Here is a 20,573-nt window from a genome sequence, read left to right on the forward strand (position 1 = left end):
GCACCTCTACATAGTCATGACATTCTCTTACAAGATTCGAGGTCTCTATGGAGAAATAACAAGCAACTGCTCTTTGAAACCAGCGATCGGCGTCTGAACCTCTAGGCCTGGAAGCAATACATCAGGCAAGAAACTGGGACAAGAAGAGAGCCACGAGGCTGTGCGCCGCCCGTGAGTGGCTTAGACTGTCCACAACCCAAAACGCCCACCGCCATGCCGGTGCCCGACAACACTTCAATCTACACCGACGTCCTATCTGCATTGTGCTTCAGGCTGTATACTAGATGAGGCCGGCGACGGCTTCCTCTCGTGCATCAGTAGTTGAGCAGACTTCTTGACAGACTAGAATATCAACACATACGAATTCCCATACGGATCCCAGGCTGCATCTACCGTTTGCGAGGCTACGGCCCTGTTTCTGCTCGTTCAAGCGGTTGCGCTTTCCGAAAAGCGCAACGAAGGATGGCACCCGGTCGACTCGATGACCAGGGTCGAACATTGAAGCCTAGTCATGTACTGAACCCAGATCAGCGCAGGAAGAGCCAGCTCGCGAGTCTAGCGAGGATGCCATCTAACCCGCTTGCTCCGAAGCACTCGGGCCGCATAGCTGGACGGAAAACCCCTCATTACACGGTGTCGAAAGATTGTAGTCGGCGAGAGCATGTCAACCGCGACACTCGATTAAAGCGGATCATGGGCGGCCTTGAGGAGTCGAATGGACCTACCGCATACTCTTCTGGCATATTAGGGAGTTCTGCTGTGACGACAGCAAATTCTTTTCAGAAAATAGCCTCGAGTTCCGCTAAACTTTTGCGTCCAAAACCTGGAGACAAGACATTGCCTCAAAGCTCAATGGGCCCGGATGCGCCCAGTTTGCCTGGTCTCATAAGTCCCATACGATCAGAAGATACAGACTTCCTGTTCGGAGAGTGGGATGATTTGTTTTCTGGAGATAGATTCATTCTCTCCGCGGGGCGTCGCGAGATTGTGATGGCACAGGAAGCGGCTGCGCAAAGCCAACAAGGGTGGAAAGATAAGCATGGGCAAGGCCTGCGGACGAAAAAGAAATGTATGAGTGGCGTTTCCACATTGGACACGCCAAACGTGATGATCTCAGAACAACGTGGCCATCATTCCAGTTCGCGCCAGCATACGCTGAGGGGTCAAAATTACAGGTCTCATAATCCGTTCAGGGAGTTCATTGCTGCCAGGGGCACCCCGGATACTACTGCAGCCAAGACAGGCAGAGGTCGAGGGACCTTCACTCCCGCCGAAATTCAAAGGGCCTATAAGCAAGCCCAAATGTTACAGCAAAAGGCTTTTCCTCTCAGCATAGCAACACAATCATTCAGCAAACTTGCCAGAGCCGATAGGGCTGAGCCAACACGAACAATTCCCCATGCCAGTCAAACGGTACAGATGAGGCATGACGCCCCTCCTCCATCACAATAGGACGACCGATTCGTTTTACACCGCCGTCCCCGGAGTCCGATATATCCCGGGAAGTCGCCATAGAACAGTGTCGGGCAATACCTTATTGGACTGTTCAAGAGCGGCCCGGGTTTTCTGAGCTCCTGGCGTATTATGTTCAGAACTTTGCGGCTATTGCAGACTCATGAAGACCAAGACCGTGAAGATGGTGGGTGCTGTGTTTTCTCAGTGATAGATCCATTAGACTAACCAAGGCAGCTCACAAATTACTATCACCGGCAAATCCTCGACGGAGCAGACGAGCTGCGGCGAATTGCACAGCAAGGTGAATGTCGGCATTTGGCTCGAAATGTCATGTCCCAACCGAGTCCATTTACGCCGGTAAAGCGCCGCTAAGACGTGACACCGCCGATTCGTGCATTACGAATCGATACTCCGCTGGGGCTAGCACAATCAGGCATGAGTCCACGGAGGATATTACGAGTCCAGATAAAGAGACAATCTGTGCCCTCTCCACCTCTCCGGAAGCGGGTGTCGCCATTATCAGCAAGTCAGAGGATATTCGCCAAGATCTATCATCGAGTCCAGCCGCTGAATACCTAGGTATTTCCAATGACAACCGCAGAGCATACGATAGAACGAGCTCCTAGGCAAACAGGGGCCATCATTGAGTTGAAACGAGCTCTGCAGCCCGTGCGATCCAATGATATCGGGAGTTGGAAGCGTCGCGGCAGCGGCAGCTGGAACGCTACATGCGAGATAGATACGTGATTGAACATCATTAGACACCGATGGTATCGCGACAAAATCGGCTTTCTGCAACATAGAAGAAATAGGGCGGGAGAAATTTGCGGAAAACATTTGTTCCATCCGTTTCTAAGGCCATAACTATAGATTGCATCGAAAAGATCTCGCAGGTATTACTATGAGCAATCAGTATGTCCCTTTCATGGCTGTCCTTCATCTTCCGCCTCGCGCTTTACTTGGGTCGTTTCACGACTGCACAGAACGGGCTTGGTGATACTCCAGGCAGTCACCCAGAGACGATTGAAAGCATCGTGGTACGGCGCAGAGCCCAGAGATCGTCGTCCGTGCTAACCTGCGGCTCTCTTTTCTATGGGGAGTGTAGCCGTGTGTATGGGCGCAAAACTACAATTTCATGAGGCGCCCGCTAGACATCTGCACAGCCGCCCTGCAACAACGCCACCAACCCCTCCGCGCCACGTTCAATCAGCCTATCTGCCCAAACCACCTTAAATTGAGGCAGAGCCATTGACATGGCGTCGTCCTCCTACTTGAGACGTTCAGGCCCGTCTTTCTGGCTGGAATGTTATACTACTTCTAAGGTGGTCATCCGACGACCAACGGACGAGCGCCATAGCTGGAAGCAGCATAGAAATGGTATTGTCACAGCAGATGGAAGAGCTGGCAAATGAGATATCCCAGCCTCCGAAGCGAGCTCGCAGTGCCACTCCGGAACCTCTTGATGCACCGCCTGCCGCAAGACGAAGGCGAGGCGCCAAAGGCCAACAACAGCGTCACCATGGTACCGGAACTGCGGTTCAACATCCTCTGAAGTTTGCAGATCTGCATCGAGTGGTGTGCAACAGCGAGCATGGCGACCATTCACATCACGAAGCTTCGGCACTCTACGCTGATGCCCCTCAACTATTCGCAGGCGACAATAGAGCCAGTGCACTTCGGGCGGCGGACCGCTTCAAGATCCACGACGAGGAGCACTTCCTCGAGGATGCCGATGTCGCTATTTACCACACGTACGCTTGCCACAAGTATCAATCGGCCGTACGAGACCAATTCGAAGGCTTCATCCCACCGGAGCTGGATCGACGGGTCTTCAGGGAGAATCGGGCCTACTTCTTTAGCTTGCGCCATGACATCGAGAAAGCTAGGCCTGACGATATGTACATCCGCGTCCTTTCTAACGAGGTCCACCTGGCTGTATCTTCGGCAGCTTCGTTCGATCCGAATCTGGCGAAGGAATGGGATCAAGAAAGGAATTTGCGGTATCCGTTTCCGTTCTTCTTCCACCACCGTCAGCGCCTGAGAGCTGCTATCGAGGACATGCAAGATCTCCGGTCTGGAAACTTAGTATATGGCCTTCTCTCAAAGGTTGAGCATTTTTGTGAAGCCGAATACCAGGAGGCCGACAGCTTGTTCGCAGCCGGTCTAGTCAATCGAGAACATTTCAACAAACTATTTACCGACGGCGAAATGATCGTCACCCATCAGCACGGGCAACCATTGGCATACCGACTTGATGATGCAGTGGTCAGCAGGGAAGCGACAGTCTTACGATGTTCATCATGGACGTTCGATGGTGTCTTCAAGAGGAAGCCAAAAACTCTCGTCGTTAGGACGCCTGGCTCAGAGGGCAGCATCCCCATTACGAGCTTAGAGGTATTTCCATTGCGCTTCAACGAAAAACTGAAAGCAGAACTCGTTGTGCGAGGTAGAACGTTTTGGAATTGTCGACACAGAGCGCACATCCTGTACCTGGCCCCGAGGCCACCGTTCGAAGCCCAGACGGTACGAGTGTCTCCTTCTCCTCCATTTCCGGGCTCCAAAGCTGATCCTGCGCAGTCTCGACCTCGTTATATGATCGACTACGAAACGTACCAAGCCCTTCATGATACCCCTGAACACGATGACGCAGACACTGCGCCAGCGGATATTATCCCAGTGGATTCGACCGAGGAGCCGGACGAAGGAGTTCTGCTTTCACTGCCCGCCCAGATTCGGGGCTTTGGATTTCATGACAAGAAGTGGAGTGCGTCTTCAGTTTACGTTGCGTCGACTTGACTGCTGACAAGCAACCAGGGATGCTGGACGTCAAGTACGTCGAGGCGATCAAATTCAACAAACAAGCATTCAAAAGACTGCACCTCGACTCTGACAAAAAAGACCTCATTCAGGCATTGGTCACCGTACACACGAGCGTCAGCAAGACCGCCGATGTAATTGAAGGCAAGGGCAACGGCTTGATAATCCTTCTCCACGGCGGGCCAGGTAAGTTCTCTTCCAGCAGAACGTCAAAAGAACCATCCGCTAATCCCCACCGTCACAGGCACCGGCAAAACTCTCACAGCCGAAGCGGTGGCCGAACTTGCCGAAAAGCCGCTCTACCGTGTGACCTGCGGCGACATGGGCGTCGACGCGGAGCGCGTGGAGAACTACCTCGAGGACGTCCTCCGCATCGGCACCGTGTGGCAATGCGTCGTGCTCCTCGACGAGGCCGACGTCTTCCTCGAGGAGCGCACGCACCAGGACATCAAGCGCAACGCCTTGGTGTCCGTCTTCCTCCGCGTGCTCGAATACTACGAGGGCATCCTGATCCTGACCACCAACCGCATCGGCACTTTCGACGAGGCCTTCAAGTCGCGCATCCAGCTGCCGGTCCACTACCCCGACCTCGACGAGACAGGTCGGAGGATTATATGGCGGTCTGCCCTGAATGACATCCCGCCAGCGCCGCGAGACTTTGACCTTCAGAATCTGCTAGATCACATCGACAAGCTCGCGACGTACCGGTTAAACGGGCGGCAAATCCGCAGCATCGTGAACAGCGCCATGAAGTATGCGCATTTCAAGGAGGAGCCGTTGAGTTACCGTCACTTTGAGGTGGTGATCCGAACCGTGATGGAGTTTGATCGGTACACGGTCGAGACACGCGGTCAGACAGATTCGGAGTGGGCTGAGGCAGAAGGGTTGAGAAAGAGGCCGGGACTGTAGCGAGTACTAGCTATCGCTGCATTCCCCGGGGAGTTTGGCTGCTGTTAAAAGGATTTTCGGACGGCCAATCCTGGGAGAACAATAGTACGTTGAATTAGGCCCTTTTTATGTGCATGAATACCTGGGATCTCCCAGATAACGAACCTAGACATTTTGACCCCGGCCCGTTTAAGCCACCCTTCTTCGACCCTGCTCAAATGCTCGTAAATCACATCATTCGTGTTAGCCCGAAGAGATGGACAGGAATCGAGGAATTGAGGAACTTGGGTAGCCTTTGTGGCCGTACCCCCCAAGTTTTCGAAATGAAGCCCCGTTTTGTCGGACGTTGAAAATGGCTTCGCCTTGCTCATTTCGAAATGGAGGCTTCCAGTTCTCAGCTGCGAGCGAGACCACCACAAGGAGAGACAAGGCCAGAAAAGGCGGCAATGGATGGACCGACCATGTTCGACCATCTCAGGCAGCCTCGGAGAGAACATGCGAGTAGCGGGTCGACAAGGCACGTGCGTCCAGTTGCCTTTCGAGGTCACGGATGGTGTCCTTGAGCACATTGTTCATCCGTCGGAGTTCGCCAGTCTCTAGTGCCCTGGCCCTGATAGCTTCGTCGCGATCGAATTGTAGCTGCTGGAAGAGTGGCTCATACTTCTTGCGTTCGTCTATCAACCGCTGAAGCTCCATGCGAAGAGCATTCTCGATTTGGTGCGTGTGCTCGAGGAAGACGTCGGCCTTGTCGGGGACCAGTGTTCGGTCGACGCGGCGCGTCCTGCCTGTCTCGAACGTTTTGGCGTCCTCCTTCCTGCGAATCCCAGTTTCAAGTCTGCATAAACGCCGTTAGTGCTGCGACAACCTAATTTGTGCATCATACTTACGCTATTCGATGACGCTGGAGTACCGGCTTCTGCTCCTTGAGCCTCTTCTTTACGTTCTTCGTCTTTGCTTGAATGTTCATAGTGTGAGAGGTAAGGATCTTTCCACCTAGAGGAACGTCGAATTTGTCAAGTGACAGCGAAACAACAGCGTCATCACTATGTTCTACCGCAGGGGACGTCCTGCAAGCTTGGGCGCTTGTACGTGGCGTTCCTTTTGAGCAGCCCAATAACGCCGAAAGTTGTCGTTCGCGACGTACATGTTCCGGTTTGCTGCAGTCTCTAGATACTGTATAGTGCAGATTACCCCTTTCCGCGTCCTTGTTGGGAGCCTCTTCCACCGAGCTTGTGCGACTGCCCGAGGCATTTCCCTCAGGCAATCTCGTTGAAGATGTTCCTTTGTTGCCCGGCTTCTCTGTAAGACGATTCCGGTCGAGCAGAGCAGAAGTATAAGATTTGGGTTTTCGCGCGGAGCCAGGTCTATCTGCCCGCTTCCCAACTGCTGTTCTCCCGATCTTCTGCTGATTGTGTTGATGTTGTAGGCTTTGCATCTGGGGATGGTTAGGGTTCATCTGCATTTGTGGGCGCATGCCCATTCCCATCTTCTTTTGCGCCAACTGTGCCTGATTAAAGCCGGGCGCATTTGGTATTCCCATAGGTATGCCCTGTGTCTGAGCCCGGGACCTTTGCTGCATCCTCTGCTGGCGAATCATGAACTCCCATTGTTGTGGTGTCACCACCATCGCTTGGTCACAATTCATCTGCTGGCTATGCTGTTGAAATGTGGCCTCCAGAGGAAATCTGTTCATGAAGGCCATACCGTTGTGTGTGGAGCCTGGAGCTGGAGTCCCAGCACCGGGCGGCATGCCAGTGGCCATGGGTCCTTGAGTGACTCGACCGTTTCGCAGCGTCGAAGATGTTTCCACAACCCAATCTGTGACAAAACGCTTGCTATTGTAAGTCCTCGTAAAAGCATACAACGTGAGTTTGCGATATTGCGGTCGCACTCTTCGCGGCAGATAGTCGGTGTGCTTTTGTCGCCGTCAGAGCAAGGCGGCGTCCAACATCACAGCCTCATTTGAAAACAGTGGTGTTTCAGATGGGGCCAGGCGTTCTTGGCTTCGCTGTCACATTTCCACTAGCCTTGCGGTTGGGCATGGATCAGCCTTGCCGCAAGCATTGATCCAATCGCCTCAAGCTTGGAGCTCCTGCGCTCGTTGGACAAATCCGAGGGAAATTCCGGACGAGGCTGGCGACTCCAATACAGCCGATAACGGAGCATAGCCGGAAGTTTCCCCGCATCCGGCCCCTTTGCGGTTGCCGTGGGCGCGTTGGAGTACGAGGTACGGAATAGTCAACTTCAATTGAAATATCAATCCGTCTGTCCCTAGTCTGGGAGTGCGCTATGTCAGACTTTGCACTGCTCTCGTTCGAGAGATCTCAGTAGCCTATTGCTTAGAAATACCACTTATGCGTTGATCTCTTTCAGCTGACCGAGCATCGCAGGAGAGGGAGCTTCTGAGAGACTTGGAGAGAGAGGGAAACGCGAGTGAGCCGGCTGGCAAAGCAAGTAAGCTGCATAGCTCGCAAGCATGGCTGCGAAGAACATCCTTCGCAGAGCAGTGCTCTATGGTACCACGCCCTACACATATCAGAATTCCTGGTCTTCTTCATCCTTCTTGCTAACAACATCTGGACAGTCCCTGGCTCCTCACAGCGCTTCATTGACAAATCCCGGACCCTCACCGCCGACTGCATCGCCTATGACCTCGAAGACAGCGTCACCCCAGCGAAGAAGGCCGAAGCCCGCACCCTGGTCCGCAAGGCCCTGGACCAAGACTCACCTCCAAACATAAAAGAGCGGGCGGTGCGGATAAACAGCGTCGGCAGCGGGCTGGCACTCGGGGATCTGGAGGAAGTGGTCAAGTCGCCGAACCTGACGACCCTGGTCGTGCCCAAGGTGGAGAGCGCGAGCGACTTGACCTTTATCAGCGACGTGCTCGCGCACTCGCGCTCGAGGGACCATCTCCAGGAGAAGGGCCAGATAGGGGTGCTGGCTCTGATCGAGTCGGCCAAGTCGCTGCTCAACTTGCCCGAGATCTGCCGCGCGGCGCCGCACCTGCTGCAGGGCCTGGTGTTCGCGGCCGAGGACTTTGCGCTGGACATGAGCATCACGCGCACGCCCTCGCTCAACGAGTTTATCTACGCCCGCCAACTGATCGCCACCGCGGCGCGAGCGCATAACCTCCCGTCTACACTCGACCTGGTCGCGACGGCCTTCCGGGGTGAGGGCGACGAGGAGGCTCTCGTCCGCGAATGCGAGGAGGGCAAGCGCATGGGCTATAACGGGAAACAATGCATCCACCCGTCCCAGGTGGCCACCGTGCAGAGGATCTTCTCCCCAAGCGACAAGGAGGTCGAGTGGGCGGTCAGGATTGTCATTGCGCAGAAGAGGGCCGAAGAGATGGGCAAGGGCGCCTGGAGTCTGGACGGCAAAATGATCGACAAGCCCGTCGAGGGCAAGGCCGAGCGAATCGTCGAGAAGGCCGCGTTGTGTGGCATGGATGTGAAGGGGCTGAAGGAGAAGTGGAAGGATCAGATGCCCGAATAAGATGTGTCTATAGCGGAGGTTAATCGAGACAGCGGAAGGAAAGGGAGATCTATGGCTTTTTATATTTTGGACAAAAACACTTTTGGGGGGCTGTGCCTGAACAGGTCCTCTTCCGCTGTGCTCCGTCTCTTTTTCTTGTCCCTGTCCAAACATTCTATATCGCTGTAGAGCACAATTCCCCGGCCGAGCTTGATACAATCCCCATTGCCGACGATCCGCCCTTCATTTGAAAACAGCTTCAGGGCGTTTCTGTCTCAGCACCAGCCTGCCAAGTCGTGATGGCTGAACGCTGTGGAAACCATGGCTCACTATGTCTCCTTCTTCGTCTGTCCCAGGCCCCCATTCTCATACACCGCAGGCTTCAGTGCCTTGGTCGTAAACATCGTACGTTCCATCTGATCGGCCTTGTTCTTCTTGATCGTCAGACAGTTGATGTCCAAGACTTCGCAGATGCGATTGATCACCCGCACCGCCCACACGAAATACTGCACCATGGCGAACACGAAGCACCCGTAGAGATACCACCTTTCATACTGAGCCGGGATTGGGTCGAGTCCGAAAAGTGGTAGCCAGGCCATTATCGCCCCGATTGCCAAGGGAACCAGTGCGACTGTGAAATATGGGAATGATCGCCGTGTCAGGTGGTGAAGGATGATCTTTGTGGTGAGTCGGCCGAACACAAAGGAGAGCGTCATGCAGAATATGACAAGGTGGTTTTCTCGTAGGAGGATCGAGTACGGGGATCCACACCATGCACAAACCGAGGCGGTATAGATGACCATGGGGATCCACTCGAGGAAGACGGGCCATAGCGGAAGGTTTTGTCGTTTTCGGGCCAGGTAGACGTTGTGGACACACGAAGGTAGGTGGGCCGCAAAGAAGGCGAAAAGCACGACAGGGACCCAAAGGTCGAGCAAGACCCAGTCGCCGAATATCTGCGGGTAGCCGACACAATCGGCGATGCGGTATTGCCAGAACTGAGGACCGAAGAAGCCTGAGAGCACCATGAAGGAACATGCGAGGATGAGACCCTCGGTAGGACCGTTGAAGGCTCCTAGGAAGAGGGTGTGCGTGTGGTATGTCTCCCAGGTGGAAAAGAACATCGGCAAACAAGGGACGAGCGCTGTAAAGGCACCGATCTTGGTGGGTCCCAAGCTCATCGCGGCCGTCTCGAGGAGGCTGCCCAGAGTGCAGTTGAGCGAGTCAATGCCGTGGTCAAACAGTTCTCCAAGGCCGCTGGATGTGCCGGTTCGGCGGGCTTGTTTGCCGTCGATGTTGTCCATCGTCGAGTACATCCATAGCCCCAGGGCAAAACTGTAACAGAGCCACGGCGGAGCAGGGCCCACAAGATCCGGAACAAAGATGGACAGCAACAGGACATTGATCAAGATGCAACAGAAACCCAGGAGAGTCACCATGTTGGGTGCAAGCCACATAGGGAGAAACTTGACGGCCGCATTCCACTGTAAACCTATGAGCTGATGTGGACGCGTGACCAAACTAGTTCAACAACGTACGTAGTGGCGCAGGATATGGTTTGATATCCACGACTCGTCTACACTCTGGTACTTATAGGTCTTCAGGTGGGCCATTGCCTCATCTGAGAGAGGGTCCGCTGTTGAAGGATCATGAGTTTGTGGACTGAGGACGAGATGATGGACCAGAGAATAGCCGAATGCTGAAGACCTACCTGATTCCACCATGATTCAATTCGTTGCTGTCGGCTCTAACCTTGAGTTCGAAGATGATCTAGGCAAGGCGCTCAAGGTCTAAAAGACAAGAAGGCAATGAAAGATAAACGAAGAAAATATCACAAGGGACGCGGGCTAGCGGTCTATTCTCATGCTGGACATGACTGTCAAATGCTCACACGACTGGAAAGGCCTCCGGACGAGAAATCCCCTGAACCAAATTGACCAACAAAAGGAAAAATGTTGAAGTTCGGCAAACGAGGCGCGATGGACCTTGATGCCAAGCCTTTGGACTTGGCGCCGCTTTAATGCCCGCCCGTCGATGTGACACGTGCTGCTGCCTTCGCGTTTCACCTTCTTGCATCCCTCGCACTCCTGACTTTGATCAGCCTTCTCTCAGACTCCCACCCCTGGTCCATCTATACCTATTCCCTGAGAGATCGGCCTAGTGACCAGTTGTTCATTGTAACTAATCGATAAACAGGTGCGAAGTGTGGGAGATGACGCGTCACGACATCCTTACCCTGACATCTTCTCCTCTCTCATCAATATGGAGCCTCAAGAAGTTCAGCAGCCTATAATCGAAGAGGCGTCATTCACGGTCGCGCATCAAAAGGTCGAGCTCGATGTGAACTTCAGCCAATATATCAGCGGAAGGACCGAGATCACCATCTATCCTGACTCCGCAGACCTCAAAGAGATCAGCTTGCACGGCCGGCAATGCGCCATCAAAAAGGTCTTGGTCAACGGCATACCGCCATCGTCGGTACGGCATGAAGATCCCTGCGACCAACTCACTCTTCATTTCCAAGGCTCAGTCTATCAGCACCACTTGCTGGCGGAGAAGGTGGCGAGATCGGTCGGGCCGGAGCCATTGCCAGATATTGTCATAAGCCTACCGAAACGATTGAAGATTGTGCCGGTTGTGGTTGCAGAAGTGCACACTCAAGCCGCTGGTTCCATCAAGATCACGGATCCGCAGACTCAAGGTCCTTCTGCTACCGAGCTCACACAGGCGCTGTCAGATACCACTACTGCGAAATTTACTCCTCTGACTCTGGTGATCGAATTCGAGACATGTCATGCACGGGAGACTCTGCACTTTGTCTCTGGCAGAGGCGGGATCGGTCGATGGCCCCACGCGTATACTCGAACCAAGCTGGGGTCTGGCGGTGCCTCGCCCTTGTTTCCGTGCGTGGACGAGATTAACAGTCGATGCACGTGGGACATTTCTATCAGATGCCCGAGGACCGTGGGCGATGCTGTGAACCAAGCTATGTCGGCCGATGGTGTGCGGCCTAATCGAGACGCAACCGCAAAGGATTCGTCTCGCCAAAGCTACGGATCCAAGGAAATGATCGTGGTCTGCTCGGGCGAGCTCACCGACGAGATACTAGACAAGGGCGATCCAACAACGAAGACGATGTCTTTCTCCTGCTCGCAACAACTAGCGCCGCAGCAGATCGGCTTTGCCATCGGTCCTTTTGAACAGGTCAATTTGAGCGAACTCCGTGATGCACAAGAGGTCGCTGACATCGGCCGCAACGCCGTCGAGATGCTAGCATATTGCTTACCTGGACGATCAGAGGAGACCAAAAATACCTGCTTACCAACGACGAAGGCCATGGACTATGTTGTGCAAAAATACATATCCTGTCCTGTCAGATCTTATGCCATGTGTTTCGTCGAAGAAGCTCCATCAGACGTCTCCGTTTTTGCAGGTGTAACAATCTGCAGCACTCGAATTCTGTATCCGGAGGAGGTTATCGACCCTGCACAGGAAGTTACGAGAAAGCTAGTGCACGCCATTGTCTCCCAGTGGATCGGTGTCAACATTGTCCCCGAAAGTCCTCGAGACAATTGGGTCATTGTAGGAGGTGCCTACTTTATCACCAATCTCTTCATGAGAGAGCTCTGTGGGAACAACGAGTACCGGGCTTATATCAAGCAACAAGCGGACCGTGTTGTAGAGCTAGACTACGAACGGCCTTCGATCTACGAACTAGGCGCCGTCACCTACGTGGACCCGGCAGAGATGGAGTTTTTGGCCACCAAAGCACCAGTCGTACTTTTCATTTTGGATCGCCGTATCGCAAAAAAGGAGGGCACTTCCAAGATGCCCGGCATCCTGGCAAAGCTGCTTACCAAGGCTCGAACGGGGGACCTAGAAAACAACGCGCTCTCGACAGAGCTGTTCCAAAAGACTACTGAAAGGATGGGTCACGATAAGATCGATGACTTTCTGGCTCAGTGGGTTAAAGGATCGGGGTGCCCTCGATTTTTCGCCCAACAAAGATTCAACAAGAAGAAGCTGGTCGTGGAGATGAGCATTAGACAAGAACAAGCTTCACGTGAAACTGTGCGGGATCTGGATCCCGACAACTTCATGCGCGACGCTCGCGATGACTTCTATGGAGTATGGCCTGCAACCGGCCAACAAGTATTTACTGGCCCGATGACAATTCGAATTCATGAAGCGGACGGCACTCCTTACGAACACATTGTGCAAATCAAGGACGCGAACACTGTCATGGAAGTCCCCTACAACACCAAATATAAGCGCCTGAAAAGAAGCAAGAAGCAGAGGGCTCGAGCTAACGCCAAAGTTATCACTGAACAGGGGGAGGAGGAGAACGACTCTCTCGTCTATTGTCTGGGTGACGTACTGCAGACTGAAGAGGAAATGGCCAGTTGGCGGATAAAGGAGTGGACATCTGAGCAGGAAGACAAGATGAACGCTGAATCGTATGAATGGATTCGACTAGACGCCGACTTCGAGTGGATTTGCACCATGAACCTTGCCATGCCAGGATACATGTATGCGTCTCAGTTACAACAGGACCGCGATGTTGTGGCACAGATCGAGTCCATCCGCACGATTTCAAGGTATCCACCTGATGCAACTACGTCCTCCATTTTCATCCGCACCCTGATGGATCGTCGGTATTTCCATGGTGTTCGGGCTCTAGCGGCAAAGGCGCTAGTTAGGCATGCCGCAGAAGAAGTTGACAACATAGGTTTGTTCCATTTGAAGAAAGCCTATGAAGAACTGTACTGTGTTACAGACCAGGGCTCAGCTTTGACACGACCGAACGATTTCTCAGACCAACTTTCATACATGTTGCAGTGTGAGATAGTGGAAGCCGTGGCCCAGGTCCGGGATGGTCAAGGTCATTCCCCGAAAGAAGTCAGAGACTTCTTGCTAGAGAAGTTGAAGTACAACGATAACTCGGTGAACGACTATTCGGACGCGTTCTATGTCGCCCGGTTGATGAAAGCGCTGACTGGCGCAGCAATCGCACGACCCCAGTACAGCGAGTGGGATATTGCCGAAAATTTTGAAATCGAAGACGAGATCCATGATCTGAAAGAGTTTGAGCGTCAGTTCCTGGACGAGATTGACCGGTACCGCCGAATGGACGAGTGGACGAGTTCATACCAGAACCTTTACTGTCGAACCGCGCTGGAATGTCAGGCCATGCTGGCAGGGGTAGGGATCGGCCAATTCTCACCACTGCATTTCTTGCAATACACCAGGCCCGGCAACTATGACATGCTCCGGCAAACGGCTTATGATGTCCTGGTCACGCCGAAGGTGTTCGACCAGCCGTCTATTCTGCGGTACGTGTTGTATTGCATGGTGGCTGACCCTTCACCCTACATCCGGCAAGGTCTCCAGCGCGCGTTTGGCAAGGTTCTCGGAAGACGAGCTATTGGCGAGAAGACCAGCACCACCCAACCCGCTGCCGATTCTCTGATTATCGAAGGTGCCGCCGCAGACGCCGACGAGCCCTCGAAGCGGCAAGAAGAGCTTGCCAGGCGGCAGACGCTGGGGGGAGCTGTGAAAGCACTAAGGGAAGATCTGGGTCAACATGGCCCTTTGCGATCGGCTCTGTGGAATGCCATTTGTTACGACCAAATCACGCTGGAAGATCTGAAGACTCTACTTGACTTCTGCCGCTTGCTGTACCAGCCAGTCAACGAGATGAAAGTCACACTACGACTACCTCGATACTGGAAGGTTCAGAATCTAGGAAAGGTAAGTTTGTTCCTCGATCGGCATTTTGCATTGACAATTCGGATTGCCGGGTTAACATGGCTTTTCTGCCAATGCAGGGCAAGCTCAAGTTCTCCGAGACACGCAAAGTCCGCAACAAGCCCATGCCAAAATGGCAGCCTCCACCACCTCCCACTGCTGTCATTGTCCCTCGTCCTGAGTTACCGCACTCGCGGCCAAGTATTGGAGGAGGAAGCGGTCTGAAGTTGAAGTTAAAGGTGGGCGGGAGTGGGAACGACAGTCGCTCGGCGGGTCCGAATCGTCAACCTTCGATTTCCTTGTCAAATCCCACACCGGCACCACCCCCAATCGCCCATCACACCAAGCCAGCGCAGCAAAAGCCCGCTCCAAAGCCGCAGACACCTATTGGAGGCCCAGGTCGTATTACTCTGAAGATTCCCAAACGACCGGCTGGAAATGGAGGTTCCTCGCAATCTTGAGCAGCACACATGGCAGAGGCTGTGCATTTGTTGCTGATCAAAGTAGTCGGGTGGAAGGAGACTGGATGTCTTGAGGGCGAGAGCGCCGACTGGCAAAGATTGTCGGTGGAGGGAACTCGTCACCCTCGCGTATGTTGCAAATCCTCCATAGATCGACGTGTAACAATAATAACGAAGCGCTCCTTTGCTTCGACGCAATTGTCGCCAGAAGCATTGCAAATCGGAGGGGTCTCAACTTTTGTAAAATCCCTGCGAACCTCAATTCCTATATTTTCTCGTACGGGCTTTCTCTCATTTTGCGCGGACTTCTTCATCGTCGATCATCGCCCATGCGTTCCAGCGCTTCGAGCATGACCACGGAGTTGCCACGGATGACCACCATGCCCAACCTCTCGCGCTCGCCGCCTGCCTTTTCTTCAATGGCTTCGTCGAGGACAATGTTCAGAAAGACCTGTATTCAGAACGCCGTGGCGGCAGTGTTAGCCGATCCATTCGCATATACGCGTGGCCCCACGCCCATTGTGGCCGTTACTTGAGAATTTGTCCTTGCCCGGCGACGGCCGAGATCAGTGAGTGTGGATAGAATGGGGGAAGGAAACAGCCGCTGCGCCGGACGAGGTTTGAAGAGGGGGTGGGCGCAGGAGAAGGGGACCGCAGAGAGGGAAAGATCAACATACATCGTAGCCGCGCAGGACGCCGATGACTTTGCGGTTGCCGTTCAATTGGACGAACAGGCGCTTCTCCATGTACTGTTGTTGTGCGAAACGGACACCAGAAACGTTAGCACGAGCGGATTTCGTGAGGTAAGCTGTCTCAATATCAAGTGCGTGTGGGAGGGGGGTTTTTTGGGTGGGAGAGATGTTTCTTCTTTTACCTTTTTGAGCTCGGGCTGCGCTTGAGGCATGGTTGTGGTGGTGGAGAGGTGGTGAGCTGTTGAGCTGTTGGGCTGGCTGATCGAGAGCAGGGAGGCTATGAGGGTCAGGAGGAAGGAGTATGGTCGTCGGCCTTTTTCAATTCGCACAGAGAAGAGGGGATATCCTGCCACTGCATACAAGGCGTAGGAGGAAGCGCAGTTGGAGAAATCTCAAGGCCAAGAATTCATTCGAGCCTAGCTATATCTAGACGAGGCTGCCGCCGCCCTGGAGGGAACTATGGCTAGTGTCCATTAATTACCGGTAGCTGGTGCTATATTATCGCTAGTGGCGCCCACTGCCCCGTATTTAACGCAATGCTCGCATGTCTGCCCTGTTCCCACCACCCTCTGCCTTTCAGCCCAAGACAGTCTTCAAAGCTTTCTGAATACGCGCGCCAACTCACTTCATGTCCCTTCTACGAAACTGCAGAACAGGACCATGTTTGGCCACGGTGACGAAGTGCGAATATAGTTGGAACTCCTCTGGTCGTTCCCTCCCGACGCCCATGCCCGGCATCCCTTGGCCGATTTTCCCGTCAGGGCCCTCAGCCGGCTTGAAATCCATCGTGTACAGCACCTGCGCGGTCGCTATCCAAAGCTCGGTCATGGCCAAATTCTTGGCCGCGCACATCCTTGCGCCGCTGAGGAAGGGCACGAAGGCTCTCCGCTGAATTTCAATCTTGGCCGCGGGATTGCTTTCCGACTCGATCCAGCGGTCAGGGTTGAACTCGAAAGGCTCGGCGAAATATGCGGGGTTGTGCATGAGCGAGTAGAGCCCCGTCCCAACCTCGGTCCCCTCTGGTATGTCGTGGCCAGCGATGCGTTGGCCCCCCTCGAGAACAACCCGCCACGGAGCCGCAGAGACAGGGGGGCACATGCGAAGGCACTCGTCGACAACGGCGTGGAGGTAGACGCAGGAGCGGAGCTCGGGCCCCTGGGAAATGGCTGCCACAGAGGGAAACGTGGTGCGGATTTCTTGGGCGAGTCTGGCGTAAACGGAAGGATTGTGGGACAGGTAGAAGAATATGCCAGCGAGGGCAGACGAGGTGGTATCGGAGCCTGAGGAGATTAGAGTACGTCAGGGCTTGCTTCATTTGGTGATCCAGAATGGGGTCCAAGTGACTTACCTGCCACAATCAGTAGTGCCGCTTCGGCCAGCAACTCAGTGAGTGGCAGACCCTCTCCGGTTTCCGCGTCTTTCGCGTTCAAGATGTTTTGGAAGACGTCTTTCTTTCCTTCAGGAAGCTGCTGTTTCACTCTGGTGGTGGCGAAGTATTTGGCTTCACCATGGAACTGTAAAGATGCTCGTACGCCATCCGGCACAATAAGCCAGTGAAGTCCGAAACCCCACCACCTTGTCCAGGGAACCATGGACAGGACCCCAATGCGATGCATCATTCTCTCAATGCAAGAGGTGATCCAACGGTATTCTGGGTTCTCAATCGTATGGCGTTTGACACTGAATATAACATCGGTCATGATATCGAAAGAAAGATAATTGGCTGCGGGATGTAAGCATAATTGTCGGCGCATTGGACAAGCTTCTTCCTCACCGAATTTGGACATGTCCATAGGAAGACTCCAAGCATTTGGTGCCTCGGGGACAGCAATGTTCCCGTCGTTTGCTAGCAATCTCTCGCATAGAATCGTGACATTGTCTTTGACGACGGGTTCATACCCCCGAATCGCAGCGTCGGTGAAGCCCTGACCTACTACTCGTCGTTTCCGCCCATGGACTTTCTTGTCCCAGGCCGACAAAACCGAGAACTTTTCCTCTCGGCTCAACAGCGCCCAGTAAGCCTTGGACTTCGCAATGTTTTTGTTATGGCCATAGATGTCTGATGAAATGGTTAGAGGAGCTTCGTGGGAGTTGAGAAGCCAGAATTGACACACCGTGATATCCATTCGCACTATTGATCAGAAGCCTGTCTGGCCCATAACGAACAAAGTCTCCTAAGCGACTGTTTCAGTCGCGCTTTTGACTAACAGTACTCGCAGTCATGGAAAACACACCATATTCTGCATGGCACCTCAAAATATCAATGTGAACATCGTTGATATAGTTGTGGTAGGCAGAATACCATGTCGTAAGCTTCGCCAGGAATGGTCCCGGGTATTTTGCAAGGGGATGGAAGAAGAGTCGATATACTACCACGTAAAGAAGCTGGACAAACAAGTCTCATGGTCAATATTTCAACAGGAACAAAGAGAGTCGAACGAGGACTTACATAGGCCAACGGTATGGCAAGCAAAAGGCCAGCAACACGACCAGTTCTCAGTGAGTCTAGGAGCGCCATTGAAGTCTCACATACCTAGAGGTGGGTCACCATCTTATTTTCCGGCACTCATTGTTCTTATACTTGAGAACTGTGGACTTCTCCAGACGGGGCCCCAAAGTGCCCAGCGGGGGCGAGAGTCCGTCGGCTTAATGGGCGCCCACGCTGATCCTTTAGCTTACGCGGACAGCAGGGGAGGAGACTCGATTGAATAGTAATCCAGGTTCGTTCTCCCTCGGCTTGTCCCTGTATATAGAATGCTATAGCCTGAATAGGCATTGGCGCGTCATCATGAAGCATTCCATGTATACAGGATTCTGTGGGTCCTTATGATCAGCAAAACCCAGTTGTACCTATCGCAGCGGTTGAGATGAGACGAGATTTTGCTCCACAGGAAGCAAGGATCATATGTGGAAGCTCAGACTTACTGGATCCCGCCGATGGATTGGATCCTACCGCCCACCGCTTTATGCCCAGGGTAGTACTTCACGCAAAGACATATTGGGTAGACCAGGATTCCCAACGCAGACGTTGATTATTTATTTCACCAAGACCAGAGTTACCTCGGCCCATACCCCCGCCCTACTAGTCTTAACAAGTGCATAAGTCGATAAAGTTGGTCAATAGGAACTATTCTTGCATGAAGGCCACAAACTGTCACGTCGTTCAAGGGGGGCCGGATTCGAGACTGGCCGCTAAGACCCGTTCAAAAACAGGTGGCACGTTCTGACACAGGATAAACGTTTTTTCAGATGGCGACGGGACGCCTGCCAGGTCAGATATTAGTAGGCCATAGGATATCGTTATGTCTAAGGATGGAGCAAATACTCTTGTAGATGACATTTGCCTCTGAGCGACAAAGACAGTAACTAATACTCCAGACGGAGTACTTCTTTTTGACTTTGCTCGCCGCTTTAGACACGAATCCATCCTAGCGGCTGGGCGGCGAGCTAAATACCTCAAACACTAAGCCTAATTCATTGTCTCACAATGCCCACATCATATTCGTATTCATATTCACTGGCGCCTTGACATTGAGTCCACAGTTGCTGCGGATTCCTTGTGGCTTGCTAATTATCTGCTCGCTTGCTACCCAATATGTTTGGAGTAGGTTGTATCTAAGTCCACATTTTTCACGAGTAGAACCCTGCCACTCTGCTCTAGAGACAAGACATCATCCAGCACAAATACAACTCAATTTAGGGAGCTGTACTCGGTACCGTCTCGTGTCGAGCGACATCACCGCTGACTCGTCCAAATCCTCAACTCTCCAGCAGTCACTCTATGAGATGCATCCCAAAAATATGGAGACTATGCCGATCTCGCCATTCGCCAGCAAGGAAAACAGTTCTCCCGGTCAGAGTGTGAACGCCACGTTTCGTCATCCGAGTCTTGTCCATCACTCGCATGCTGGCTGGATTGTCCTCATTCACGATTGCCCTAACATAAAGTTTCGAGAAAGGTGTCCAGAATGATCGCGCCCTCTTGCAGGACTCAAACACTGCCCCCAGTGACTCGGTTGCGTATCCTTGGCCCCATGCTGTCGGTAAAAACATGTACGCCAGTTCGACGGTCAGTGTCGTGGACGCAGCCGCGGCCGGTAGGGTGAGCTCCTCTGGCAACACAAGACCATCGGGATCCAACGACTTCAGAGTTATGAGGCCAATGAATTCTGATGAAATCCCATCGCCCCTTGCGGCTTGCGGTTCGGTCTCACCAGAGGAGGCCAACGGGTCAAGCATCCTGTGCACAGTATAGACAGCCCGGTACGTCTTTGGTTGCCCTGCTTCTGCTTCTTTCGTAGGTAGATAGCGCATAGAGACTTTCTCCGTGTCCTCAATCGACTTCGCCCTGCCATAGATGCTTTTTCGTCCACACAAAGTCAAACCAAGAAACAAACAAATTCCGAAGTGAACGAAACGGAAAGAGGTCCACATCAACAGAACTGAGGGCATAATAGAAGAGCATGACCTTACCTCCACCACGTCGCCTTTTCGTTGCTGTGCAGCTGATGCAACCACTCGAACTCCAAACTTCCTCGTTCGGCCGTTGTCACCAGAATCAATTTCAGCCGTGGTGTCAAGACAAACGTGTCCATCGTCGCGCTTTAGTTAGACTGCTCTGTTACTTTCACTTGATCAAGGAGATATCGACTCGCGCATCTCTCTCTAGCAGCCCTTCAGCGTTGGAGAAGGACGAACTTCGCATTGTACCAGAGGAAACCAAGGTTACTTCCGAAGCGCCTTAGGTGGTATTGAAAGAGCGCAAGGCATGTAATGACGTCCCAGCCTTGATTGGACGCCCTTCGTATGGAGGGATTCGGATACTGGATACACAATCATAGGTATTCACCCAGGTCCTCGTACACACGGAGGACACGGGTAGATAGGCCATTGAGAACGGTCCAACAAAGTGTGGAAAATGATGAATCAATTAGGCCTTTCGCCTTCAAACACTAAAGACCATGTCTGGCAGAAATACAATCGTGGTTGTTTAGCGATCGTCCGCCAAATCTTTTTCGTCAGACACGGAGAGGACGCC

At 53.1% G+C, this 20,573-nt stretch overlaps 8 protein-coding genes across 8 annotated transcripts; 4 read left to right on the forward strand and 4 right to left on the reverse strand.

Annotated features, from left to right (window-relative positions):
* Positions 1–462: 462 nt before the first annotated feature.
* Positions 463–1,500, forward strand: PV07_04251 (uncharacterized protein; the record flags this gene model as incomplete). Its single annotated transcript, XM_016391037.1, has 1 exon — positions 463–1,500. One exon carries the CDS (start codon positions 463–465, stop codon positions 1,450–1,452), a length of 990 nt encoding a protein of 329 aa, XP_016252939.1. The 3' UTR covers positions 1,453–1,500.
* A 1,233-nt stretch (positions 1,501–2,733) lies between these two features.
* PV07_04252 (uncharacterized protein) lies at positions 2,734–5,332 on the forward strand. Its single transcript, XM_016391038.1, has 4 exons — positions 2,734–3,978; positions 4,033–4,219; positions 4,270–4,458; positions 4,517–5,332. Exons 1-4 carry the CDS (start codon positions 2,830–2,832, stop codon positions 5,179–5,181), a joined length of 2,190 nt encoding a protein of 729 aa, XP_016252940.1. The 5' UTR covers positions 2,734–2,829; the 3' UTR covers positions 5,182–5,332.
* Positions 5,308–7,105, reverse strand: PV07_04253 (uncharacterized protein). The gene is made up of 2 exons (XM_016391039.1): positions 6,048–7,105; positions 5,308–5,995 (listed from the first exon to the last, which is right to left on the reverse strand). The coding sequence occupies exons 1-2, from the start codon at positions 6,920–6,922 to the stop codon at positions 5,635–5,637; spliced, it is 1,236 nt and encodes a 411-aa protein (XP_016252941.1). The 5' UTR covers positions 6,923–7,105; the 3' UTR covers positions 5,308–5,634.
* Positions 7,106–7,429: 324 nt separating this feature from the next.
* Positions 7,430–8,778, forward strand: PV07_04254 (uncharacterized protein). Its single transcript, XM_016391040.1, has 2 exons — positions 7,430–7,676; positions 7,745–8,778. The coding sequence occupies exons 1-2, from the start codon at positions 7,637–7,639 to the stop codon at positions 8,653–8,655; spliced, it is 951 nt and encodes a 316-aa protein (XP_016252942.1). The 5' UTR covers positions 7,430–7,636; the 3' UTR covers positions 8,656–8,778.
* PV07_04255 (uncharacterized protein) lies at positions 8,647–10,567 on the reverse strand. The gene is made up of 3 exons (XM_016391041.1): positions 10,346–10,567; positions 10,173–10,270; positions 8,647–10,118 (listed from the first exon to the last, which is right to left on the reverse strand). The coding sequence occupies exons 1-3, from the start codon at positions 10,356–10,358 to the stop codon at positions 8,964–8,966; spliced, it is 1,266 nt and encodes a 421-aa protein (XP_016252943.1). The 5' UTR covers positions 10,359–10,567; the 3' UTR covers positions 8,647–8,963.
* Positions 10,568–10,725: 158 nt separating this feature from the next.
* On the forward strand, positions 10,726–15,066 carry PV07_04256 (uncharacterized protein). The gene is made up of 2 exons (XM_016391042.1): positions 10,726–14,385; positions 14,463–15,066. Exons 1-2 carry the CDS (start codon positions 10,897–10,899, stop codon positions 14,841–14,843), a joined length of 3,870 nt encoding a protein of 1,289 aa, XP_016252944.1. The 5' UTR covers positions 10,726–10,896; the 3' UTR covers positions 14,844–15,066.
* On the reverse strand, positions 14,221–15,902 carry PV07_04257 (uncharacterized protein). The gene is made up of 3 exons (XM_016391043.1): positions 15,718–15,902; positions 15,521–15,592; positions 14,221–15,294 (listed from the first exon to the last, which is right to left on the reverse strand). The coding sequence occupies exons 1-3, from the start codon at positions 15,745–15,747 to the stop codon at positions 15,154–15,156; spliced, it is 243 nt and encodes an 80-aa protein (XP_016252945.1). The 5' UTR covers positions 15,748–15,902; the 3' UTR covers positions 14,221–15,153.
* Positions 15,903–19,099: 3,197 nt separating this feature from the next.
* On the reverse strand, positions 19,100–20,431 carry PV07_04258 (uncharacterized protein). Its single transcript, XM_016391044.1, has 2 exons — positions 20,009–20,431; positions 19,100–19,895 (listed from the first exon to the last, which is right to left on the reverse strand). The coding sequence occupies exons 1-2, from the start codon at positions 20,128–20,130 to the stop codon at positions 19,310–19,312; spliced, it is 708 nt and encodes a 235-aa protein (XP_016252946.1). The 5' UTR covers positions 20,131–20,431; the 3' UTR covers positions 19,100–19,309.
* Positions 20,432–20,573: the final 142 nt, after the last annotated feature.

Source organism: Cladophialophora immunda (genome assembly GCF_000835495.1).
Source record: "Cladophialophora immunda strain CBS 83496 unplaced genomic scaffold supercont1.2, whole genome shotgun sequence".
In the NCBI taxonomy this organism is placed as follows: Eukaryota; Fungi; Ascomycota; class Eurotiomycetes; order Chaetothyriales; family Herpotrichiellaceae; genus Cladophialophora; species Cladophialophora immunda.